At 41.5% G+C, this 27,484-nt stretch overlaps 1 protein-coding gene across 9 annotated transcripts in view; it reads right to left on the bottom strand.

Moving 5' to 3' along the window:
- MSANTD2 (Myb/SANT DNA binding domain containing 2) overlaps positions 1–25,032 on the bottom strand; it is a 31,439-nt gene extending 6,407 nt beyond the window's left edge. Inside the window, exons 1-3 of one of the 9 annotated variants that reach the window (XR_013442557.1) lie at positions 24,276–25,032; positions 3,533–3,595; positions 734–833 (exon numbers count right to left, since the gene is read on the bottom strand). Coding sequence is in view for 7 of the 9 variants with exons in the window: in XM_036123263.2 (XP_035979156.1) it covers positions 734–989; positions 24,276–24,785 (766 nt within the window). In the remaining 2 variants the exon portion in view is untranslated. Of the gene's footprint in view, positions 1–733; positions 990–3,532; positions 4,818–21,281; positions 21,462–22,251; positions 22,320–22,445; positions 22,568–24,275 lie in introns of those variants that run through there. The other 8 variants (XR_013442556.1, XM_078058813.1, XM_078058811.1 and 5 more) reach the window with 8 other exon arrangements.
- Between the last annotated feature and the right edge of the window lie 2,452 nt (positions 25,033–27,484).

Raw genomic sequence — 27,484 nt, 5'->3', positions numbered from 1 at the left:
ATCACATAACTTGCTACCAAAGCACAGCTCCTGCACCAGAAACTGGACTCGAACTTCCAAACTACGAAAACCCAAACTGGAGCATTTGTTGCAAAAAGAAACAAAAAAACAACTACCTATACCCCCTTTTAATGAGGCCACCCCAGTTTGGATTTGATGGGCACGAGTTCTGTTTCCCAGCTACTGCCTGGATGGGATCCTTAGTGAATCTGAATTTTAAAGGAGTATGATCACTGCTAAAATTCGAATATCAGCTCTTTTCAACATAAACTGAGGCTTCTCTTCTATTTTTTGTTTGTTTGTTTGTTGTTGTTCAGACTAAAATCTGGCTGGGGACCTTTCCCAATTCATAAACAGAAAAGTATTTGGGATAAAGGAAGGAAAAGACCGTCATGTCTAGAGCATGTGCGCCAAGAGTTAACGTTCTTGGCCGTTGTCTTAGACCTAGACGGTGCGGGATATTTTAAATTGCATAGGATTCCACCTGTCACTGATTAGGAATTCTGGGTCTTCAGGAATTCTGCTCGTAGCCAGATCCAAATGACTCACAGCAAAGCACCAGCTCGCAGTTTAGGGCTAAAGCAACGATGCCCAGGTTGCCCCAGGGAGGCTGGCCGTGTGCCTTGTGCTGAGCAGCACCAGACGATGTGCCAGGTACTAAGGACAGGTGCACGTGTAAAGCTGTACACACACACACACACACACACACACACACACACACGAGCTTTCTTACCCAATTCCTGATCTGTTGGATAGCCATGGAGATCCTGACTGTGGTTTCCCCAGTCCTCCTGTGGATACTCCTCCATAGCGCTGCCATCTGACCCCAGCTCCTGGTACAAGCCACTACTGTTAATAAGTACAGGCTGGCAGGGCTGAGCATCCCATCCTCCCTGACCAAACACCTGTTCCAACTGTTCAAATGTGTAACTGCTCTTTCTTTTCCCAACACCATGTTCTTTCACCCGACTGTAACACCTGCGAAGGGTCTAAGACACAAAGTCTTTTGTTATTCCTTTAAAGCTGTATTCCTCTTCCAGGTACGGACCACAGATATTAATTACTATTAGACAGACACAGACAGACAAACACAGACACATTGTTACAGGAATGCTAGATTTCAAATTCATTATTATATTAGAAAAAAAAACAAAACTAATTTAGCATTTACGCAAACATGTTATAGTTCAAACAATTATTTTGCAATTGATCATCCATTAAACAACAAGAAACATTACAACATTATTGCATGTACCCCATACACATATTTTTATGCCCCCACCCCCCCCTTTTAAAAAGAATAAGGGGGAAAAAAAAAAAGAAAACAAGAAATACCAGCCAGCCAATAGGATGCACACCTGCCACAGAAGAGAAAGAACTGCTCTTGTGCCCAGAATTTGGAAAAAGTGAGGGAAGGGAGGACAGAAAGAAGAATTTCCCAAAGCAAAGAATATAACCTTCCTTACTCCTAAGAAGGAAAACAGGGTAAACACAACTGCCTAAACGAATCAGCTAGGAAAACATATTACTTACAAAGTCCATAGTCCTTACTAACTGACTCTGTCTTTAGGGAAGTTGCTACAATTTGAAGGAGGTCAAATCAGTTATGCTACAGATCCCCAGTCTCAAACATCAACTATCAAGAAACAATACACTCATTCCTACACCGAAACATTAGCCAGTACTCATCTATTCGACCAACTCAAACTGCCAGCTAAACAAACCAACAAAGGAGGCCAATAATTTCCTCTTCTTGGTGGTGGGGGGGTGGGGTGGGAAGTGAGGTGGACAGGGTATCATTTCACTTCTTTCTCTGCCTTGTGCAAATAAAAATCACTATGTGAGTCCACAGAGAAAACCTGCACGATTTTGTTATCGTGCCCAACCCTTCCATTTTCTTCATGGCCTTCTAATGCATACATTAGCCCAGTTTCCTTAACTCTGTCTTACATGATATTTTAAAGGATAAATCAAGGACTTAGTGCCAGCATCCACATTTAGTTTAGTGCTGTCCAGTGTCTATCCCATCTCTGCTCCCTTTTGTTCCTTCTAACCTCCCTTCTCCTTGACTGGACTTCACTCAGAATTTTCTTGAGAGACAAGACCCTTTTTCCCTGATGGCTCCCAAATACTTTCTAACTCAACTCTGCAAAACCGGTTCACCTCAGACTTAATTTATACGCATTAGCCAGACTGTAGGTTTCTCCTAAATGTGAGATTACTTTCCATAAGCTAATATATCGCATATTCTCACCAAACTAAAACAACTCCTAATAATCTTTACAGAGCCTCCATGAAGGTTCCGTATCTTTAAATCACGGTTGACAAACGACAAGAACACACTGTCAAATACTTGGCAGATCTGTCCCTGGAGACCAGAAATCCAGATGGGCGAAAGGAATAATAAAAGCATGACACATAGGATGATCTTCCTCAGACATAAACAGAGCAGTGATTAGTCAAGTCACCCCGTCCGAAAACCAGCCAGCCTATCCGCTGCATAAGCACCTGCCTTTCTCCCTTTCTAGAGATCTCTTCTGGTGCTTCCAATGATGCCTTAAAGAACTGAAGTTTCTGATTAATACACTCTTTAAAAAAGTGTTCCCTCTCTTTCTCTTTGTAAAAGACAGTCACAACGACATAACACAAAACCTTCTAGAAAAAAATCAGGCATGAACTTGGGAAATGTGTCACAGGGCAACCCTTCCAATGGAAGGAGACAAATGCCTGCAGCAGATCTCATTTGACTTTCTATATACTCCCCTTTCCCAGTGCCCTCTGCCCTCCTTGCAGGGACTGGAATTTGAATTGCAAACATCTCCTGCCAATTTATTTTTATCTCACAATGTCTAGTTTCTGCCTCCAAGAACACCCCAACCACTCTTTTCAAGTCCTCCAAGGACCGTACATGGAGAGTCCCAGCCGTGTCCCTTTTACCCTTCCAAGGCCATAAATGGAGATACCGCTGCTCACCACTTCCTGGCTGCCTAGAGAAAAGCACGCAGCACACAAAAGAGCCCAGTCGGATCTGTCACTGAGGGGTATTTCAGAAGTCAAGGAATAAAACTGATGCTCCTTTGAGGAAAGGTGCGGCCCTTATCAGGATGTGATAGGGGCATAAGGCAAAGCCACCAATCTTTGACAATATACATGGTGGGAAACCACAGAAAAGATTTACTTTCTTTGAAACCACCAAATTGAGCTTAAAATTTTCCTTGGCTTATGTAATTGTGAATAAGGAAACCAGCAATATCTAATGATTTTAGATACAGAACAGTCAGAGGGTACATTCTATATTTCATCAAAAAAGACTAAGAGATCTTGCCATCTCTTTCTTCCTGGTGTACTTCTGTAATACACTTTAATAGTGTAATGTGCTGATACGTAAAATATCTATCCGGGGCCTGCAGGAAAAATGTTTGGTAATTCCTAAATCCATATGATAATAGGAATTTGATATGTTGAAATAATGTTCAAAAGATTTCCAGATTGACTTTAACTCTCTCAAGACATAAGTACACATAAGAGATACCTTCTGGGTTCAGTAAAAGATCCACAGATCCAAGGAGAGGCTGTTTGAATAGGGACACATCAACTAAGATAGAAAAAAAAAAAAAAAAGTGAGAACTCAAACATGAACTTGACCACCACTACAGGAGACAATGGAATTCAGTGGAACTGCAGGGACTTTAGAAAGGGATAAAAGGAACATATGGAGACCTTCCAATCAGAAAAAGTTACACTTCCCACACTCTAGATGATGAACCAAAGCAGGCAATTAAATGACTGTGTGTGTGTGTCAACAGTCCTAAATAAGCCAACTTAAAAACCTACTCTAAATCTGAGATTAAGAGAATGCTCCAGAATCTAGGAAAAATAAAATCTCACCTCCCATTTCAGACAGCCATGCCAAACCCAACAAGAATCTCAGTTTAGCTTTCTTAGAAGGCCATTTCCTACTCAACACAAATACCTCACTGCCCTTCCTTCTTTCTTGACCTCACTAGTCTTAGAAATGTATGGTAATTTAACCTCTAGCATTTTTTTTTAAAGATCTCGGGGGGCGGGGGAAGAATTTGCTTAAAATTATTAAAGACCAGTCTAGCCACAATTGAGAATAACACTTTCCTTATCGCTGGAAATCTCCACGGTAAATCAATATTACAATCTCCTCCCTGGGGAAGAGGAGGGAGATAATACTGTATCTTGAATGCAGGCGGAGGGACAGAAGTCAGGAGCAGTCAAGACAATCTGGAAAGAAGAACCGAAGGATAGGTAACAACTTGATCAGTGGTCAAATCAGAGGAGTTGGGAGGTATCCGGTTTGGAAGAAATGCCAAGTGTTTAACGACTCCAACAGGAAAAGAACCAGCGAAAAGACTTGAAGGATCGTCCCATTACCAAAGCAGGGAGGAAAGTAAGATGGCTGACAACTGCTCATTTATAGACAGAGGGAAAGTTTCGCCAAAGTTTAAGACTGGGGTGAAAGGAAATGAGAGAATAAAGATGACATTCATTGTGGATGAATGTAGGGGGGGAGTCTTTGGGAGAGGGGGGCAGGTAAACAAAGGCAGGAGTTTTAGATTGGCGGGATTGGGGGTTGAACGGCAGCAATGCAGAGAAAGACCCAGGGTTACAGTACACGTAACATCAAATACAGTGCACAGTGCAGCTGTCTTGCCAAAGTAAGTCACTCCAGTATTGGGCTGTGCAAGCAGAGGAATCACATGTAAGCTATGAAGGTGGCTCTTCCTTTCTACTCAGCACCGATGAGGCCACAGCTGGAGCACAGCGTTCAGTTCTGGGCATCGAACCAGCTACAAGAGAGGGAAATTGCAGAGTTCAGAAAAGGGCAAATAAAATAATGAAAGGCTTGGAAAATAAGATCTACAAGTAGGGCCAGTGGTCTCATCAAAGCCCTTCCTGACATTACGTGAGCTACTTTGGGGGTAAAAAAAATAAGGTGTCTTCCGCTCCCGTGTCCTCCAGTCCCTCCTTTGACTTTCGGGAAGCGGGAGGGGTTGAATTCCTTCCAGGAAGCAAACTCAATGAATCATATGGGCATATGCCCACCAGTTCTGCTACTGGCTCAATCATTTTCTCAAAATTTGCCCCATTTCATACAATCATAAAATAATCACCATGACAAAACCACCGTTCTAACCGAACTGACTACAGGTGGGACAGGGTCTGTAATAAGGAGGAACGGAAATAAGGCATAATAGCTACATAAATGTGTTGTTTAGGAAACACTGGCGTGATCAGTCTAAGACATCAGATGAAAAACAAAGTCAAACTGCAAGGCAGGACAGCTTAGTCATAATAGCAGGAAACAATGTTATAAGAAAAACAAGCAGTGAAACAGATTTTCAAACGTAATTGTCAAACTGGCCATAACTAGAAATGGATTACATAGTTGCTCTTAACCCTCTGGCAACTCAATGATAGATTTGAGATTTTTTTAAAACCCAAATGATTACATACAGAATATACTTATTTGCAGTCAGAGTCTTAAAAATCACATGTTCTATTCCACAAGCGATAGGGGAAATTATCCTGGGGGCAAATCTCCAATGACTAATTGTTTATAAAAGTGTTAAAAACAATACCTCAGCCTAAGCAGATGTGTATTTTGAAGCAAAAAAGGTCCTTGTGAAATACATCTATCTTCTTCCTTTAAAGTTACCACTTTAGGGCATCTGGGTGGCTCAGTGGGTTAAGCATCTGTCTTTAGCTCAGGTCATGATCCCAGGGTCCTGGGATCAAGTCCCACATCGGGCTCCCCACTCAGCGGGAAGTCTGCTTCTCCCTCTGCCCCTCCCCCCTGCTTGTGCGCTCTCTCTCAAATAAATAAATAAAATCTTTAAAAAAGTTATTGCTTTATTGTAACTGTTAAAACAAGTTGCTCTTAGTTAAAGAGGCAACAGCAACAGCAAAAAACCCACTGAGTTTCTTTCAGTATCTTTTAGAGATTCGAAATTTCTTTAATTAGTTTTAGTTTCTTACTGTGAGCACAAAAGGTGGAAAATAAAAAAACCCGAAACAGGGGGCATAAGCAAATAAACACATTTCTGCACACAGTAAGAGGGATGTTATGACTACAGCACATATTACTACGTGTGTCTGTACATTACATGGAGCTGTAACTAATGATTAGGAAGTCTCTCAAGGCAAAAACCATCTGGGGCCCGCAGAAGTTTTACCACCTATTTTCTTAGGTTTTCCATCAAATCTGGCAAGTGGATTTGCCAATCACCTAAATCCCTTAAAACCAACCAACCCTAAACCCCAACAAATCAAAACCAAGACCAAAAATACAGCACTTGTTTCACACTCCCCCACTTCTTAGAGCTACAGAGGAGGTTTTGGCAAGTGAAAGATCTTTTTATTCTTAAATTTTCCTTTTCCTCTCCAGAACAGAGGCTCTTAAACTTTTTTGGGTCATGGATCCCCTCCCCAGAAAAGCGCATATATGAAACCGTTCCATACAATTTCAAGGGGAACATGGATTCTCTGAAGAGCCCATACAAGAACCCCGGGTTAAAAAGCTGCTCTCTACCATGGTGTGGTTTCTTCCATAAAAGAACAGAACGGGTATTAGTCAGAAGCCCTAAAACAAGGTAGACTTAAGTTGTGTATTAGGTTTTACAAGAAAGTCTAAAGATTGGGACAACCAGTTTAAGGACAATTTAACCAGTTTGCTCCGTATCCTGCTCATTCAGATAAAGCAGCATTAATATTTCCTTTAAGAGGTAAATTAGCCAAATTCCCCTGCTTTTGGAAAGAAACAATTCCTAGCAGTAAAAACATAAAAGGATATCAATTTACTTACTCATCACAGAAATACAGCACTTTTCCCCCCCACCTCCTAGGGAAGAAATCTTTTTCTGAAGTGGCAATTAAGCAATATTAAATGATTCATAAATTATGCCGATTATCTGTTCCAACTGAATCACATAATACGTGATTATTCATTATCTGATTCACTTATCAATACAGATGCTAGATAAATTACCTAAGGTGACAACTTACAACAGGGACATTCACACATCTAGAAACAAGTATAGGAAAGGAAGTCTTGACTACTTTCCTTAGTAGTCACAATGGCTAAGCTTTAGCATCCTCCCATTTTAATACTGCCTAAAGACCAAAGGGTCTCAAAGAAATAGGCAGTGTCTACACTAGTTAGTCCTTACGCAACGGACTAAGGGACTAAGTCTGATCTATTATTCTGTTGAAATCATTCATATCATGGTGAGCAGTGTCTTAATTACTAAGAAGAATGACCCTCAAACTTTGTCCTTAACTCTTTTGAGCACTTGACACTATTCATCACCTGTCTATATCACTATCCTTGCCAGATAATCTCTTTTGTAAGACATTATATAATAAACTGATTGGCAGCGGGTGGGTGGAGCTGCCCAAGGCTCTAAGAGCAAACCAGGTTCCAGCTTCCAAAATATTATGGATGTTTTGAATGGAAAAGAACCTCAGAGATCATGTAGTCCACCTTCCTCACTTAACAAGAGGAGACAAGGACCCAAGACAAATAAGTATTCCTTTGAAAGGGATTTGGCAAAAAAGAAAAAAAAAGAAAAGGTACCAAATGCCACTCACATGTGAATGTTCCCTAAGAGAACTATTCCTTAGATCATAAACTCTGGGAGGTAGGAATTATGTCTGCCTAGTTCATGGTTTCCCTGAGCCCAGAATAGTGCCTATCACATAAGGGTTCAATATATATTTATTAAGTAAATGAATTAAGGTGATTTTAACATTGTAAATCACTCGCAAGAAGATCAATTTTTTTTCTTAGCGGAGAAAATTAGGAAACTCACTGTATAACCACAGTGGTGTATTATATTTATAGAATCAATAAATCCAAGGTAGGTAAGGCTCCTACTTGAAAAAAGCAGGAGCAGAAAAGGGTCTGAAACATAGATACAGCTGTAATTAGCAAAGCAAATTCCCTTTGTAACCAAGGGAATAGGTGCAGAGGGCAAGGGCTATTTTAACAAATATCTACCATTCTTGTTGTTATACTTTTCTTTGGGTGGGGGAGGGGTCACCCGCCAAATAGAGCTCTGTCGCTCTGTCCAAATTTGATTATTTCTTATGCCTTACAAATTAAATAAATAAAATATTCAAGGATATAAAGTAGAGTAGAAAAGGGAAAAAAGACTCAATTGTTTCCTGGATTCTAATAGGGCAAACAGGAGAATGACCACCAGAAACCAAGAGATCTTACCTCTCCGGAGCCCCAGGCTCTGTGGGGAACTGTCCAGGATTGCATTTTTTCAGCTTGCACCACATTCCAAATCTGGCTACGAACGACTCACTTTTGTGTCTATAACTGGTCAGTACTGTCTTCATGAGGGAGATTCTTATGTGGAACAAATAATTCAGGAGACTTTGATCCTCAGTGAGCATCAGCTCCTCTAAGTTTTCTAGGTTCCTCCATGCTAGCAGGTGAGGGTCTTGTCCATTCAGATTATGAAGAAGAAAAGCCCTCAAGAAGGACAATACCAATTGTCGAAAACAAACATTTTCCATTGCCCAAGGAACTATATTCATAGGACCATAAATTTTTAACCCTATGCTGTAGGTAAATCATATGGGTGCTTATACAATATCTCCTATCGGCAGCAACACCATACAAGCATTACCTAGTAAGTGTAGTCATGCTTAAGGGCTTCTTTGGGATACGAGAATCCTAGGCATGAAATCCTCAAGTGCTGCTCTATTTAGAACAAGACAGGTCAAAAAATTAGGGCTTACTGAACTACTTAACTATTTCAGACATAAGCAGCAACAGATAGTTATAGTCATCAAAGACAGTCATATACCACTCTTTGTCTAGAACTTCCTCTCCATCTAAATGGGGGGAAAGATCAGTTGTTTGGTAAAGAATTAACCTGGATTAGGTTATTTTCACCTGACCTCCTCCATCACTTCTGAAGTTGCTGTATTAGCATCTCTGTTAAATCTTTTTCTCAGTACTTCACACCCTGGGGCACCACCTCAAAGTGGTATTCAAATGATATTTAAAATGTTAACTTTTATTAATATGTGAGAACTAAAAAAAACATATTCAAGAGAGTTATCTAAAATATTTCAAGGATGGCAGGGGAGAATCATTCATCCGTAAAGGTCTCCCACACAAACATCCTGCACTGCGCACTAATTGGTCCATAATTAAGAACTACACACGCATACACATACATGCACACACACATTACAAAAACACCTCACACAGTTTTATCATTACAACGTTGTACTGCTTCCCAAACACAGGGTACTTTCTGCTAGTAACGAGACCAATGTTTAAAAGGAAAATGGTGCAGAGCAGTTCCCCCGCCAAAACAGTAAGCCACTTTATTCCTTTCATGTGAACCATGAAAGTGTTGTAGTTATTTTCTTACTAAAAACTACCATCTATTATGCAAAGATAATCTATAATACAAATTCTTTCCCTTAGTAAATTTTGCATATTTGATTGTGACATCCAGACAAAATCATCTAAAAAGTAAGGTTATTAGAAATCCTCCATCATGGTATCTGGTTAGTCTTGACTGAATCTGGGACAAGATTCAGACAATTGTTTTAAAAAGGGTAAATACTGAATTAAAGTTGACCCTTGAGCAACACGGATTTGAACTACAAGGGTCCACTTACACATGAATTTTTTTTTGACAAATACATTACTGTAAAGTTATTTTCTCTTATGATTGTGTTAATATTTTTCTCTAGCTTATTTTATTGTAAGAATACAGTAAGAATATTGTAAGAATACAATACATAATACATATAACATACAAAATACGTCAATCAACTGCTCATATTATCAGCAAGTCTTCTGGTCAACAGGTTATTAGTAGTTAAGTTTTTGGGGAGTCAAAAGTTATACCCAGACTTTTGACTGCACAGGGGGTTGGTGTCCCTAACCCCCATGTTGTTCAAGGGTCAACTGTACTTCAAAAAGTGGGTTTTTGGGGGTTTTTTTGCATTTCCATGGTGTAAACTACAGATCATAAATGCATGAAAAGAACACATATTCATATGCTGACAAATACCTTTTCTATGAAAGACCTGAAAATAAGCATGTTTTAAGTTTATGCATTTGTCCTTGGGCAACCTGAAGTTATTTAGGAAGTTGTTAGAAAGAAATTCAGGCAATCATAACCCTTTTTATAGCTCATTTGGTAGCATTTTTATATTTACTCTTACCTTTATGAGGATTGCTAAAAGCAATAGCCATAGGAAAAATGCAGTCTACAAAAATCAAACATTTTCCATATGTGGCTCAATGTTCCATGCAATGAAGGTAAAAACCGTAACTACCATTTTTCTCAGTGCCTACTGTACGCCGAGATTTGGGCTAAGCAGTTTATACTTATTATTCCTAATGTTTACTTTAATGCTAAAAGAGAGGGGTCCCAGGAAACAGTCTGAGAAGTCAGTGCAGCAGGCTTACTGAGGAGGGCTCTTGAGAACACCCGTGCGAGACTGACCAGAACAGGGTTGGGCAGACAAAGAAGTTGCAACAGAGGCCTCAGCTAACCCAAAGTGAGGTGTGGGAACTGGGATAAACCTTCAGAGTTGTCCTAACTGGGGCAAGGAGGCTGTACCTTGTAATCCAGCCACTGGATTCAGGCTGCCCCTGGGGAGGGAGCCTAACCTTGGGAGAGACAGCTCCCTTGGGCAAAAGGAACTTCCTTCCAGGAAGTCACCTGGAAGCCTTGGCCAATCATTGCTCCAGGCAGTCTGGGGGTGGGGGTGGAGGGAGGTAGACTGACTAGCTGACTGGTGTCTCACTCCTGGAGGAGGGGTCTGGGTAGTGTATCACATGTATATGAAAGCTATGTGATACATCCCTACTTAATTGAATAGAGAACTAAGGGAAAGGTAAGAGCTTATCCAACGTCACTATCAGAGCCTCTTTAACGTAAATTTAGGTTTCAAAACTAGGACCTGGTATTCCTCTCTTCAGTGGACATTGAAAAGTATAGAAAATCAGTGTATTTACCTTTTTGCCATAGTTGCCAGGAAGTTTATATAGAGCTCGTTTTAATATTTAGCGCAAGTAACCATATTTACCTGGGTTACTCCCTACACTCGCTGATTTCTTATTTTTGAATTCTATTTTTAGCTTTCTTTATATGCGTCTACACTTTCTTTGGCACATTTACATTATATATTACAAGCAGCCCATCTCATCCTCATCATCTCTAAGAAGAGGACCTAAACCATTTACACGTTAGGTGAATGATGGCAGGCTTAGGTAATGGACACTCCATGGCCTCCTTTTGGTAAACCACATCCTTACCTGCTTTTACTGCCAAAAAGTAATTCTACTTTGTAAATTCCTTCTGCAGTTCAAACTTACTTCCTTTAAGAGGAGTTGGTAGTTCAATAAATACCATCATTTATATAAAGATGTGAGTGAACTGAGTCTTTGACAACAAAAGCCTCATTTATGTTTCAATACCTGTTGTAAACTCTTCCTTGGGACTTCCAAATCAAACGTTTTTCACTGTGCTTATAATCTTAGGACACCATGAATTACCTGCAAGAATTTTTAAAACTTGTGTTTTCCTTCTACCTTAAGTAACATGTATGAGCATAACAACATCCGTGTGTTGCTATGTGTCTTTGCTATTGCATTTGATTGTTTATGATCACATTGTTGCCAAACACTTCAATTGTCAACATTTTTTAAATGTGGGCTGATGATTCATAAAGAGGTTAATATAAACAAGTGGCTAAGAGCATGGCGACAGACTGCTCAGTCTAACTTCACCACCTGCTAGCTTTGTGACATTAGATGAAGTAATCTCACTGTGCCTCAATTTCTCCATCTGTTAGGTGGGGCTAATAACAGTACCTCCATCATAGATGTGTTGTGAGTGTTCAATGAAAAAATACAAACAGAGCACTTAAAGCAGTGTCTGCCTAACAGCTTGTATTGAATAAATGTTGCCATTATAACAAAAATGATAGTCACACCACATGGAGACCACTTGTAAATAAAGGTTAGTTCAAGCAGGAAAAGGTAGCCCCCAAGTTTTATCAAAAAGTCAGCATCAGAATCTGGAAAGCAAGTAAGTTTCAGCTAAACCACATCATCCAATGTTAAAGGAATGCCAGCTTGATTTTCTGATGTTTAGTTTTATTGGTATGTAGAAGTATTTTAAAGTTATTTTTGTTTGATAACATGTGAGATCTGTGTTATACCTAGATTTAGGTTTGTTACGTATTACGTAACATTGTTGCATAAACATGCTTTAGATTATTCAAGTTTTCAGAAACACCTGGCTATACTAGCAGAGCTTCTTTAACTTTTTGTTAGTCTTTCCTCTTTATAAAAGCCAATCATTTAACTATTTTCAAAGGTGTGTAGTCTTGGCAAGAATATGGTGACTAACACTGACATATAAAGAAAAGGGGAGAAAAGGAATCCTAACTACAGGAATAGGCCTTACTCATCGGGCAACCTGCTTATGAAAAGCAGGCAGACAGAACAGCATGAATCAAATAATAAGTATGAATGACCCATATATTTTCTTGGAGTTCAATGGAACAAAAAGCATGTGCATCTCTCATTCTTTTTTGGTGCATGAAAATTTACTGGAATTAAAATCATGGAGCACCTGGGTGGCTTAGTCAGTTAAGCATCCGACTCCTGGATTTGGCACAGGTCCTGATCTCATGGCTTGTGAGATCGCACCCTGCTTCAGGCTTCAGGCTTTAGGCTCTGGGCTCAGTGAGAATCTGCTTGGATATTCTCTCCTTCTGCCCCTTCCCCCGCTCTCTCAAATAAATAAATCTTTTTTTTTTAAATCAGATTCACCACTTTTTGAAAAATAACATTTCATAGATATGTAATTATGCTACCATGAAGTTAAAGTATTTCCACTGATTTTTCTTAATTTTGTAATGTGGTTTATATTACTTAAGGAAAAATATTCTTTTATACTGTTCAAAAACAAGCACAACTCTGATCCCTCAAAGTCCAACTATTAACCATGTCTCCTAATTTGCAAAAGAGAGAAGGGACATTACCTGGTTATGCGGGAGACTGAACAGGGGTGTGCATTATCTAATGACTGAATGAATAGGAACAATGTTGTACTTCGCTGCTTCATGGGGCAAACCTCAGTGACAACTGGACATATCACAATAAAAAGGTCTAATATAAAATCATGTAACTCGTTCTTAATAAAGAAAAGGCAAACTGAACCTTTATGACTAACATACAATGAAAGGTAAGAGCTCAAACATTCCAAGGCGCCTGGCTGGCTCAGTCAGCAGAGCAAAAGCGACTCTAGATCTCAGTGAGTTCAAGCCCCATGCTGGGCATGGAGCCTACTTAAAAAAAAGAGCTCAAATATTATAAGGTCAATAAGGCTGATATCTAGTAATATCATGTTTGAGTGGTCTTCTTTCTATTGTGCTAATTGTTTTGAATTGCATTATTTTAAATATCACATTGGTTTCTACCAGAATGTAAGCTCTTTGAAGGCAGGGGTTTCCTTCGATTTTGTTTGCTGATATATTTCCAGCACCTAAATCAATGCCTGGCATGCAGAAGCAGCTCAGTAGATTTTTTGCTAAATGAATGAATGAATGAATGAATGAATGAATAAAAATTCCTTAAGATTTTATATGGCAATTGAGAAATCAAATAGGGGCGCCTGGGTGGCTCAGTCAAGCGTCTGCCTTCGGCTCAGGTCATGATCCCAGGATCCTGGGATCGAGCCCCGCATCAGGCTCCCCGCTCTGCGGGAAGCCTGCTTCTCCCTCTCCCACTCCCCCTGCTTGTGTTCCCTCTCTCGCTGTGTCTCTCTCTGTCAAATAAATAAATAGAAATCTTTATTAAAAAAAAAGAGAGAGAAATCAAATATAAGGTTGAGGTTCTTTTTGACCTATCACATCTTCTTTCTAAATCATAAACCAGCTCCTTCCATTTTAGAGAAAGTATCTGTAAATTTAAAATAATAATAATAAAAGCAGTTTTTGATAGATATGAACTTTATTCTGGTTTTATTAATATCAATTACAAACATAATTGACTTATTCGAATAAATGAAGAAATCTGAAGGTAGATATTAGAGAAACAATATTGTGAGTTTCAAAAATTCAGGCTATTACAACAAGATATGTCTTACACAGGCTGAGAAAATGCAACTAGGAAACATATCTAAGTAAATAACTTCCATTCTGTTGTTTCAATTTGTATTGAATGAAGTATTACTTGGTAGCTCAAAATATGTAATTTTTGACTACAGCCAAGAACACATATATAAAAATAAAATAATGGCTGTTATTCCTAAAATGTCTGAGAATAAACACAGGTTTGTATTTTACTAAGGAATAACAATACATCCCACTAAGTGACAAGATAACACTCGCTTGATTAGTGCCAAGAAAAAAAAAAAAGTATTTCCATTGGCTCTCAAGGACTGTCTCAGCTACAAGAGGTAAGAATTAAAACAGATTTAAATACATGCCTTTTTCCAATACGCATTTTCCAGTGATTTAGAACAGTAGGGGGGAAGACTCCGCATAGATTACAAACTCCAGATAATTTGTAACATATGCATACGAGGCACAGATTCGTTAAGCATTCATTCTGAACACTGAATGAAGTTTTTGCTACGGTCAATAGCAGGCAGACGACCACACTGCATGAACCCCACAACAGAAATAAGATTAAGGAGTACCTAATAATCACAGCAATCCTAACAATCAACTGTTTAAAATCTAAAGCTTTATGGTACTGGTCCTTGTTTTTGAAACTCAAGACATTTTTCCTCCCATTTTTAAACCTTTTTAAAATATTACATAGATTTAACCTTTGAAAAGGGAAAAAAACCCACTATTCTACCTGATATGAGCATACTTCAGAGGGCCTGTATGACAATTAACATCTGAAACTGGAGATGTGACTTTTAGTTTTTTTGCCCTCTGGTAATGTTAGAAAAAAGAGGCGGGGCGGAAAGAAGGCAGGATAATCACTTCCAAAGCTCAGGGAGATCAGAATCCAAGAGTCTAGAATATATCCTCGAGGTAACATAGACAGGGCTGTGCTGAAATGGTGTTTTAGTTGGATCTCATTGGGTTCTAGAACCAACTCTAAAAACTTAGGTTATGAAGCACTGTGGTGCTCTCTGAGGACTACAACAAACAATCCTGTGCAAGCTGGTAGAAGTTGTGTGCCAGGTTAAGATCTATCAAACCCTAGAGATTAGAATTTTCAGATTCCCCGAACAGCCTCGCTGATTTGGGTGTATCTGAAATCTACAATCTTCTCTGTTTTCATAACCACTGTTTTATTGCACTTCTCGTCAACTTACTGCAAAAAGCCTCTAAATGATCTCTGTGCTTCCGGTCTCACCCTTCCCAACTCATTCTCCACATCACAGCCAGTCCAAACCCTAAGGCTAACTATGTCCATTCCCCAGCTTACTGCTCTTTGATGATTAGGGTAAAGTCGAAACTCCTTAGTACATTATCTCACTTCTTGTTTATGTCTCCAGTCTCATTTCTTATCACTTCCCACCTCCTTCCACTCTGTTCCCACCAACCCTAGGCTCCAGCTCTCTAGAACTACACAGTACAAAACATTTCACCAGAACATCTGGGACGTGACCTGTTCCAAATTATGATGTTTCTGAAGTTCTGATACCTTAAATCTAAAAGAGCACAATGACTGAAAATACCTTGATCTCACCTCAGTATCTTCTAATCTTCTTTTATCTAACTGCAGGTTATGGCCCATTAGTGGGTTGGGTTGGGAAATCAATTTTAGTAGGTTGTGACCACCTTTCTAAACGCCCCAAGTGGAAGATGAAGAGACAGAGCACAGGGGATCAAGAACTGTTGTGGGGAAGAGGACCCAGGGGCAGTGAGAGGGAGCCTAGGGAGACAGGGGGTGAATGGGGAGCTGGGACAGGTTAGAGGGGGTGAGTACAGGGGAGGAAGGCTTGAAGACTGCCAGTCTGGAGGGGGCGGATTAGCCGAGCCTGTGGGCACAGGGCACACATGTAATAACGGGGAGGCATCGTGTCCCACACCAGGTGTTGGCGTACATCAGCGGGGTCACGTCAAGCAAACCGGGGGTATCCCTGGTCTACTCCATGCCCTCCCAGAATGTGTCCCTGCGGCTGCAGGGCCTCCGGGAGAAAGACTCTGGGTCCTACCGCTGCTCTGTGAATGTGCAAGACCACCAAGGCATCAAAAGGAGCCACAGCAGCAAAACTCTAGAGCTCAGGGTGCTGGGTAAGTGAGAAGCGCACACTTGGCAACATCTGCCCCAGCCCCAGTGGAGGCCAGGCAGCTCTCTCTCCCAAATGGCTGAGCATAAAGGTTGGAGGAGGGCAGACAGAGCGATAGAAGGGAGGGGGGCGTGTGTTTGGGGGTGTGTGGGAGGGATCTGTTGGTGCCTTGGGGTTGAGTTTTTAACCTGTCTCCCTGCTCCAGTTCCTCCAGCTCCTCCATCCTGCCGTCTCCTGGGCGTGTGGGGACCAACGTGACCCTGAGCTGCCAGTCCCCAAGGAGTAAGCCAGCTGCCCAGTACCAGTGGGAGCGGGCACCCCCATCCACCCAGGTTTTCTTTGCACCAGCTTTAGGTGAGGGAGCTTGAGGCTGTGGCTGGGGAAGGGAAAGATGAGCGGCACCAGAGGGACGGGGGTGAAAAGGGGAGGCAATGCTGCAAAGTCCTGGGGCAGAGTTGGTGGAGGAGGAGGAGGAGGATGTAGGGAGGGGACCGGAGAAAGAGAGCCTACCAGACAGGCAATGTGTTGGGTGCTTTCAGATACTGTATACTTATGATACTCAAGAGGACATATGGCCTAGTGGTTTTGGAGCTAAATGACCTGTGCTCACATAGAACAGAACATACCAGAGTGTACTACACATAGTTAAGGAGAATATCATTTTGTGGATTAAGTAAATGAATATTTGTGAAACACTTCCAACAGTGCATGGCATGTGACAAATGTTATGTAAGTCTTAGCTATAATCATAATTTTGTGAAAGTGTTTCAGTTACACATATATATCATGGGAATATTAGGCCACAGGGTAAAATATATGTCTTCCTATTGTATGTTCAAAAGATGCACTGCTTTGGTTTTTCTTTCCAGTAAATAAGAATGAGATATATAATAGATATGTGCACAACTACAGTCCAACACTATAAAAAGGTTATTTATCAAAACGTAGGGATGCCTGGGTGGCTCAGTCGTTATGTGTCTGCCTTCAGCTCAGGTCATGATCCCAGAGTCCTGGGATCAAGCCCCGCATTGGGCTCCCTGCTCAGCGGGAAGTCTGCTTCTCCCTCTCCCATTCTCCCTGTTTGTGTTCCCTCTCTTGCTGTCTCTGTCAAATAAACTAAAAAAAAAAAAAAAAAAACAAACCATAAAACTGTCTAGAATTGGTATGCGCACTCTACTGTTATTCCAAAACTACCTGCTCCACCTTTTTCTTGGTTCTTAAGGACACCACCAACTAGTCATTTGTAGATTCTAAGTCCTACCTTCACCAAATGCCATGCACTATAACAAATTGTTCTTCAATTGAAATGCATGACTTTGTAAGCAACTTATCACTTATAAATTTTTTGGAACAACTACAGCATTTAGATGTTTCCAGTTTAGGATTCTTGAATAAAATATATTTTGCTGTATTTGCGGTTTGCACTGTTCTAGGTTCTGCGTTTTCTGGCCTTTTACCCCAACTGCTCATCTCTCTCTACTTTCTTCCGCTCAGTTTGGTCCCACTTTACCTTCAAGACCCACCTCCTGAAAGTCTATGATGACATGCCTTTCCTGTGTGCGCCCGAAGCACCACGAACTTAACGTCAACATGCAACACAGACCTTACTCACAATACCGTAACTGGTGCTTTAGTAGTCTGACTCCTTCACTGGAAGGTGGACACTTGATGGTAGATGGTACCCTGCTGCATGTCTAAGGTCTACCATGCAAGGTACTCAAATATTTGTGGGTGAATAATAAAAAAAAAAATCAAGTGCCTATTTCACACTTAAGTATTTGGAGAAACCCTGTGATCAATCTGTCAGTTGAGTCTGATGAAAGGGATGGGCAAGATCTCCAAATCTTCCCACAGATTCTTGCACTTTAGCCAAGAGTTAAGCTCCACATGTTTCTCCCGTTTCCTAAGGGCAGTGGAATCCAAGGGCCCAGCCCCACTATATCTGCCAAGAAAGATATCAGAAAGATGGTCAGAGTTCTAACGCAGTGGCCTCCCATTGGGGTATCCCTACTCTTCCTTTAATGATTAATCAAGGCACCTTAAAACCTTAGGGATTCCTGGCATTCCCAGTCTGGTCCATTATTTCTTAGGTGGAAAGCTTGGCCCCTTAATTTAGAATAACCAAAGCAAAATAGGCTAGTGATATTGTTTCTTTTAAATGTAAGTGGAATATTGTCTGATGACCAACATTTTCAAGATGCATTTGATAAAATCTACAGAAATGAGTTTTGTGTGGATTTTTCTGATTCAGAGTACATTACTGAGTAAATTTACAGCCAATCCTCACATCTTATTCATCTCATACTAGATTTACTATTTCCTATATCCTATTAACTTCCTGTAAACTTTCATATATAATGAAAAAATTTTAATGTCAGCTTTAAAATGTTCAAGAGAGTACAAAGACTCTTTTGGGAGTACATAAATGAAAAACTTTAAATACCATTATTCCAAAGCTGTTCTGGCCAATACAATAGCCATTGGCTAGATATACATGACTATTTAAATTAATTAAAATTAAATAAAATTAAAAATTCAGTTTCACAGTCACACTAGCCACATTTCAAGTATTCTATAACCAGCTATGGCTAGTGGCTACTGCACAGTGACTGATGGACAGTGCAGACAATAAGACACTCATATCACAGAAAGTTCTATCGATGGCATCGTCCTAGAGAACCAAGAATAGGACACTCTTTGCCCCAGCCAACTGAGGTTATAACACTTTATTCCTTGCACTAAAAGCTCTTCCTCCCTAGTACAGTGGACCATTTTTCTTGACTTCTATCAAGGTTCCTCCTCCTCAGAAGTAAAGTGACAGGGGGGACAAGAAAAAGGAACTTTGAGCTTCCCCTAAAAGTTTGAGTATGTAGCTCAGAGAACTGTTTCATAAAACAGACTTCTTTAGTACTCCAAATAACAACTTTTTACCTACACTGTTCAATATGGTAGCCCCTAACCACATGTGGCATTTATAGTTTAAAATTAAAAAAATTAAAGGGGCGCCTGGGTGGCTCAGTCGGTTAAGCATCCGACTCTTGATTTTGGCTCAGGTCATGATCTCAGGGTGTGAGATCGAGCCCCATGTCAAGCTCTGTGCTCTGTGTGGAGCCTACTTGTCCCTCTCCCTCTCTTCCTCCCCCGCTCACTCTATCTCTAAAATAAATAAAATATTTTTTAAAAATTAAATTAAAACAAAACATAATTTAAAATTCAGTTCCTCAGGCACACTAACCACATTCCAACGTCTCAACAGCCACACGTGACCGGTGGCTATCACACTGAACTGCGTTAGATACAGCACATTTCCATCATCACAGAAAGTTTTACTAAACAGCACTGTTTGTACTATGTGCTTTCTAAATTCTTTTCTCCTTTAACATATCCTCTTAATGAAGGATTCATAGTAATTTCACTCCACTCTTCACTAGATTTCCCAAAATGTCAAGAAATAAACTTGGAAGCCTATTCATCCAAAGTTTTAACATGTGCTTGTTAGACCTTTACCTCCTAAACTGAAAGACTATAAGTGTATGGTCAGTAGTCTGAGATGGTCTATTCTCTTAAGATACACATCAAGCCTGTTTCAGATTCACAAGCAGACAAGCATTCTGGAACACACAAGCTTCTGGGTGACAGTGGCATGGGAACAACAGAAGAGGAATATGTCAAAAATGGAAGCAAACAAATCTGACTAAATCCTTCTTACAAACTATTTGGTATACCGTATTTCTTGGAAATCTTTCAATGATAGTACAGAGGGACCGTCTTGGCTGCAAACCCCAGAGGAAAGTCCTCAGAAATTGGTGAAGTCTATTAAAATGCTTATACAGGGACAAAGGTATCTTCTGGCTCCGTGTCATCTTTACCCTATTGGTTCTTGCAAACAAATAATGACAAGGCTTGAGAGCTAAAATGAAAGACCAAATGTACTACGTGTCATTTGTCTGTTAAAGTACGAAATTTGTCCTAAAGATTATGAATGATTATGTCCTAATGATTGATGAATAAATCTAAGAAATCTCCCTAAAAAACTGATCATTTTGTTTGCTAGGCAGAAGACTCCCAACCAGTTTTAAATTTGTCTGATGAGCAACCCGTACTGATCCAGCAAAGACAAGCTTTTTAGGTCATACAATCACCTTGCTTTTCATCTCGAGGCAGAGCTAGAAGTACACATCTGTTTCAAAGACATAAAGCCAACTCTCAAGAGGCAAATTTTTGGAGAACACCCAAAAACATGGGACTTGAGAATTAGTTTTGCAGTGCATCAGATTAACTGACTGAAGTGTGAATACAGCATCTGGCTCCGAAGTGAATGCTTTCATGAATGCCAAGTCTAGATAGATCTTTCAAATACTACAGTATGGACTGTGATGAGATCTCTCCCTCCTTTGAAGTCATCACATTTATTGTCTGCTTTAGTCATATGACACTTAATCAAATACTGCACCACATACCATCCCTTGTGTTGTAGAGCTTTTTAACTCTTTGATGTGTGTATACAGACTTCAAGTGCACTGTAAGCTCTTGGACTGTATATTACAATTCTTTTATTTATCCTAACATCTAGCATACAGCCCTGCACACAGTAAGCACTCAAGTACTTGGTGGATGGAGATGGGGAGAAAAGGACTATAGAAGAGAAAAATCATGCAATGACCGGACAGAAAACCACCTTATTATGTGTTTATCTGACTCCAAAATTAGGCTGGAATTGTTAGTGGACAAATTTTCTTCTGGCAAACAAACAAACAAAAAAAACAACAACAAAACTTCAGAACCAAACCATCTGTGGAGTAAGGCAGTCTCAAACACATCCATTTCATCCAAATGACTGAACAAATACCAGTAACAGGACATGTCAGACTTCAAAATGAAAACCTTTACAGCAATAAACAAGTGTTTCTATGTGACTTTAAGCTAAAATCCTGTGCACTTAGAAATATACATATTTACTTGGATAGTATTCAAAAATAGTACTCTGGTAGCAAAATCCAAGAGTTATTAATTTCAAAATTTACAATTTTAATAGACAGGAAATCTAAAACACAGTCCAGAAAAGGGAAGCGATGTGCTTTCAGTTTATTCAGGAAGATGGCCAGGGAAGAGGCTGGGCTAGCACTCAGCTTTCTGATGCCTTCTTATGATGAGATGGAAGGCTGCTACATCAACATGCTGAAACTAGGATTAAAGGAAAGTTTCATGGAAAAACCGAAGTTACTGTATATCTCTTCCCTCCTTTCAAACTTAGAAGACATTATTTACGGAGTTTTCGTAATTGAGTTTTAATAAATATTCCAAATACATTCAGCCAGAAATTTAATTGACACACATGATGTTCCTTCCCTGTGAGCCTCTGACATGAGTTCACATTTAAGTGAGCACATTAATTAGTCTGTTTAAGAAGTTCCTCATGGTCCATATCTTCCTGCACTACTTCTTTTCTATTTTATAAAATCTAAAGCAAAAAAGATTGTTGAATTTCTTTTTGCAGTACTCATCAAGACAATAAAGTAAAAGAAGAAATTTCTGAATTATTCATTCTAAACAAGCATTTCTGAAACTGGGATCTAAAGATTTGTTTTCAGGGATTTGAGATTCTCTGACGATATTTTTAAGGTTGTGTTTTTATTTTCATAAATATATTCTGGATTACTTGGACATCCACCTCATAACTGTGTAAGGTTATGATTTCAGTGACAACATTTGCTTCTATGCTTAAGATTACATTCATGGTAAGTCTTCTGGAGGGACAGAGCTTAGTTTTCAATGCAAAATTTTTCAAACGGGGTTTCAAAAGTCTATGTCTTTGGATTAAAGTTTAAGTAACACTGATCTAGATTTCTATACGTCCCAAAATTCTCCTTCTAGACTTTACTTGGTAAATTTAATAAATATGTATCCAGTGTCTATAATGTGCTAAGCACTGGAGATAGAGTAGTGAATAAGAGAAACCAGAACTTGCCTTATGGAGCTTATAATTCTGGCAGGAAAGGCCAACATTCTTAATGAAGCAATCTGGTTCCTTGGTTGAAATCACTTAACAAGTAGAGAAAAACACACAGTTATCTGTCCTCCTTGTCAACTACAACTGTTGATTAGGAATCCATTATCATCAACATATTTTCAAAATATTCTAAGAGCTTGAGGTCAATTTGGTCTTACCTATTTGAAAACAGGTAAACTGATCCTCTTTTAAAAATTCTTCAGAGAAGCTCAATCTCCTTTCCTTGCTTTAGGTTATGCTTCTCATAACCAGACAAAGATGTAACCCAACAAGGTATTTCCTGGTTATTGAGAAACAATTTTATGGAGAGATTTATAGTCAGTGAGGTTTTGATAGCACAACACTTTTTCCGTTTGATTGGGAAATTTCTACGGACAAAAATCGATCAAGCTAAAACAGCTACAAATGCCTAAGTACACTTCCAAGTCAAGAAAAGTTGATGGGTGGATGCTAACCAGCACAGTGCAAAAACTCGCCCAGAAATTTAACCTTGATGACCTTGAAATAGAATTTGTAACTCTATTCTTTAATAGAAAAATGAATGAGATTCAGGAAACAGTGGCTACTATTAGGTACTACTTTAGTCCTGTCTATAAACGATTATTTTAATGACACCTTGTTAGGCTGGGGGGGGGGCGGGGAAAGAGGGGGCATAAGAAGACCTAAAGGTACATGTTATCAAGTACACCAATTCAATTTTGTAAATGAGAAATGGGTGCCAAATTCCTTGAACAATAGTTAATAAGTTTGAAATATCTCAGTTTCTGACCCAAATTTTCTAAGCAACATTGCCCCAGGATGAACACTACATGAGCCAAGATCTCCCCAACTCTGGAGCAATCTCTGACTTTAGTGTGATTGCGATTGTTTTCACTGGGTTTTTACCCCCAAAGAGCTCTGGAAAAAGTGTCAACCCTATCAGAAAAGAAGTACACACATAACTATGACTTTTAGCAAGAAGTAGTTCATTGAAAACTGGGAGGAAGAATCCTAACAGAATCTTTTAGCAGACACTATGATGAGGGAACTAGCTTACAACTCCCTAGCTGCCCATAATACAAACCTGAAAGCCTAGATTAAAAGTCAATAGAAACAGCGAAAAGATAACCTGGCTGGTGATAAAAATTTCTAGCCCAAATTAATCCTCTGTAGTTAAACATTCAGATACACAACGAGAGCCAGATGCACACTGAGAGCTTTACTTATCACCACATCCGGCACAATACCTAATTAAGCAGGGAAAAACTGGCTTTCATGAAGGAGCTTAGTCAGAAACATAGCAGGGCCTCAAGCCAATCTAACTCTGGAGGCATCGACACTCCACAAATTCCACACCAACTCTCAGCCAGGCTAACTTTAATTGCGCCCCTAACTCCACGATAACAATACACTAGCTGACTGCAATCAAGCCTTTCCAATTCTCCAAAGCATCTCAAGGCTTACTCGTCCTTCGAAGCTCAAGTTAGAAGCAAGGCGACCGACACAAAGGCCAGTCGTCCAAAGGCGCTTTTTGCACGGCTCTGCACTGCCACTCATTTGAAAATTCCTAAACTGGGGGCTCACCGGCCCCCCTCTTCTACCCTTCCTCAAAGCCGCCCCGGCTGGTAAGCCTCTGCCTGGGAGCCCCTCAGCCTGGAACAAAGCGAGGGGCCCCGGCGGTGGGGGCGAGAGGCGCCAGCGACACGGGGACTGCCGCACAGCGCACAATGAGAAACTACCAACTTCAGAGCGCAGGAACATCCTCAATTGGCAAGAAAGAGGGGCGGCGGCAGGCACGCCCAACTTCAAACTCAGGAAACCTACGGGCTGGCGGCCATCTGGAAAAAAGCTCCCTTCCCAGGGAGAGAAGAAAAAGGCGGAGGAGATGCGAATCACCCACCGGGCCCCGGAGGGGAGCCCTGCGCTCAGACCGGCCCCCGCCCCCGAGGCCCGCTTCCCCGCCTTCTCTCTGCCTCTGGTTCGCTGCCCCAGGCCGGGCGGCCGGTTACCTTGATGCGCTCCCGGCACTGGGACGGGGTCCGCTCGTAGCCCAGCTCGGCCAGGGCCCGGGACACGCGCTCGTACATGGCTGGCCCAGGGGCCTTGCTGCCGAACACCGTGCCGGCTCCCTCCAGCTGCTGGTACCGCGCTTCCACCAGCCGCTCGTTGCCCCACACTGCGATGAGCGCGTTCGTCTCGGCCGGCGTCCACGACATGCCCCGGCAGGCGGCGGCGGCGGCTGCCGCAGCCCCGCCACCGCCGCCACCAGGGGAGAAGGAGACCGAGGACGAGGCGGCGCTGCGGCCCCCCAGCCCCAGCCCGAGACCCCCGGACGCCGCTGCCCCTGAGCCCGCCGCACTGCCCGGCCCGAGCGGGGAGGCACCCCGAGGCGTGGAAGGGTCGGACAGCGATGGATTTCCGTCGCTCAGGCCACCAGGAGAAGCCGGGGAGAGCACCTCCATCTTCGGGATTTTTAGCGGCGAGTTGGCGGGCAGCTCCGAGCCACAGGGCGCAGCCATCTTCCAAGCGGCCGCCGCTGCACCGCCCGGAAGTGACGCGCCCGCGCATCCGGCCGCCGCGCTCTCCGGGGCTGCCCTCGGGCCTGGCTCGGCTGTGGGCGGGCGGCTTCGGGCTCCTGCTCCCGAGCGGAGGCTGTCCGCTCCCCCCGGCTTCTCTCCGCGAGCCCTACCGCGCCGCCCGCTCCTCTCCCGGGGCGAGGGGCGGGGGTGAGGCGCGCCGAAGCCCCGAGCTGACGAGAAGGGTGGGGGCATGAGGGCGCTGGCGTGAGGAGCAGATTGGAGCCTTCCCACTTCCTCTCCAATCTCAGCCCCCGGGAGGAGGGGTGAGGCCCGCGAGGGGGCCCGGAGTTAAGGAGGACTTGACCATTTCGCTCGCTGGCTCTCCTCTCTCCCTCCGCTCTGCCTCTCCTCCCTCCAAGCTGGCCTCGGGGTGCAGAGGCTGACGTCCAGGGCGGAGACTGGGGAAACCTGCGGAGGGTCTATCCAGGAAGCAGCAAGGCTGAAGGGGTGCATTTCTGGGGGAGGCTTTAAAAAAGCAGTTTTGGACCGGCGTTAGAGTTGGTACTCGGTGGCTTTTCAAGAAACCCATGCGCATTATTTGAAGAACAGCAACTCTGACTCAGTTAAGATCTATTTTCCAGTTTGCCCGGGTAGCTGTGACGATTTGTAGAAAAATTAGATGTCTTTATCGCGTTTGTAGTTTGTAGCTTAAATACGTTAGGAACCCTGGAGCCCGGCAGGAAAGTTACTTTCCAGTACCATTCCCCATCCTCCTAATTTGGAAGTTGCATCATTTCCCTACTTTCCTACTGTATTTCACACTCTGGAGTGTAAGGAGATTGAAAAGACTGTCAATTATGGCAACTCTTGTGACCTCTAGTAATTAGTGTATTAACCGTTCCTGAATACTCCTCAAAGTGCTGCAAATCCAATACATAGCTGAAAGGTATTTCAATACTCTTCAAAGCCAAAAATCTAATTGTTTATCTTGGATCCTTAACTTAAAAAGCCTCAGCGGATCTTTTTTCAAATATGAATAAGCCATGCGATATTTTTTTAAAAATCAAATATACATTAAGTTGTTTTTTTTTAAAATAGAGCTGAGGTCACCTACATTTAAACTCAGAATCACTCGAGAGAGAGTGATATGGCTAGGAGGCCAAAGGGAATAAGCAATGGGGATGAAGTAAAGGAGATAACTGTGTATTTCACATTTCAATGCCACCATAGTTTTAAGTTACCAGTATGAGGTATCATAAAGACGTTCCAGAATTTATGCTACCTTTCTTCTTTTTCTAAGAAAAAGATATAGTCAAGCACCATGGTTAAGAGTATGGATTCTAGAGGTGCCCGGATGGCTCAGGCGGTTAAGTGGCTGCCTTTGACTCAGGTCATGGCCCCAGAGTCCTGGATGGAGTCCTGGGATGGCGCCCCACATCTGGCTTCCTGCTCAGCGGGGAGTCTGCTTCTCCTTCCCCCTGTGCCCCTCCCTGCCTCTCGTGCTCTCTCTCTCTCTCTCAAATAAATAAATAAAATCTTAAAAAAAAAAAAGAGTATGGATTCTAGAGTCAATGCCTGGCTTCAAATTCCAGTTCTGCAACCTCAGCCAATTTACTTAAGCAATCTCTCAGTACCTGGGTTTCTTTGTTTATAAAATGAGGATGACCTCACAGCATTGTTGTGAGTAGATGAGTTAATACAGGTAAAGCCCTTAGAATGGTGCCTGGTTCATAGTAAACAGTGTATGAGCTATTACCTCACTTTGGCTACGCAGTAGTCCCCTCTTCTGTGCGGTTTCACTTTCAGGGTTTCAATTACCAGTGCCAAAGGCAGTCAGGAAAGCAAATCATCCTCCTGATCTATGGTCAGAAGGTCAATAGTAGCCTAAGGCTGCCTCACCATGCCTCTGTCATTCACCTCTCATCATCTCATCATGTAGGCAATTTATCATCTCACATCATCGCAAGAACGGTGAGGACAGTACAATCAGATATTTTGAGAGAGAGGAACGAGATTCACATAACTTTTATTACAACACATTGTTATAATTGGTCCATTATTATTGTCATTAATCTCTAACCATGCCTAATTTATAAATTAAACTTTATCATAGCTATGTATGCATAGGAAAGAGCATAGTACATGTAGAGTTGGGGACTGTGTGCACTTTCAGGCACCCACGGGAGGTCTTGGAACAATCCCCTGTGGATAAGGAGGACTACTGTACTTTAGTTAATAGAGAATCTTCCCTTTGTCGCTTTCTCACCATCACTAGTTTTCAGTGTCTTCATTGTCAGTTCTTTTAAGGGCTCTGGTGACATCTCAAACACCTGTCAAAGCAAAATTCACTCTCATTCAGCCCAACAGTAAGTTTTTTAATGTCATAAGGTATTTAATGTTTATGAAAAGGAGAATCACGCCTAGATCAGAGACTCCGAAGTTTTAAAATCACTGCTTATCCTGCTCTCATTTTCCCACAAGCCTGAAAAAGATCCTCCCTCCTTCTATTGTTAATTCTGGATGATTCTCAAATCAACTCTGACTCATGCAGGAAGCCTTCCTAGATAAAGTGGGTTGACTGGGAAGTCTCCCTTCCCACAAACTTCTGTTTCTAGACATTATTTCTCTATACCCCCCCCCCTTTATTCCCACACTCATCAGTCTATCCAATGAGAAAAAGTATCAAAAATAAAATTTCC

Source organism: Halichoerus grypus, chromosome 11, assembly GCF_964656455.1.
Source record: "Halichoerus grypus chromosome 11, mHalGry1.hap1.1, whole genome shotgun sequence".
Taxonomy (NCBI): Eukaryota; Metazoa; Chordata; class Mammalia; order Carnivora; family Phocidae; genus Halichoerus; species Halichoerus grypus.
This window is presented reverse-complemented; position numbering and strand designations above follow the sequence as displayed.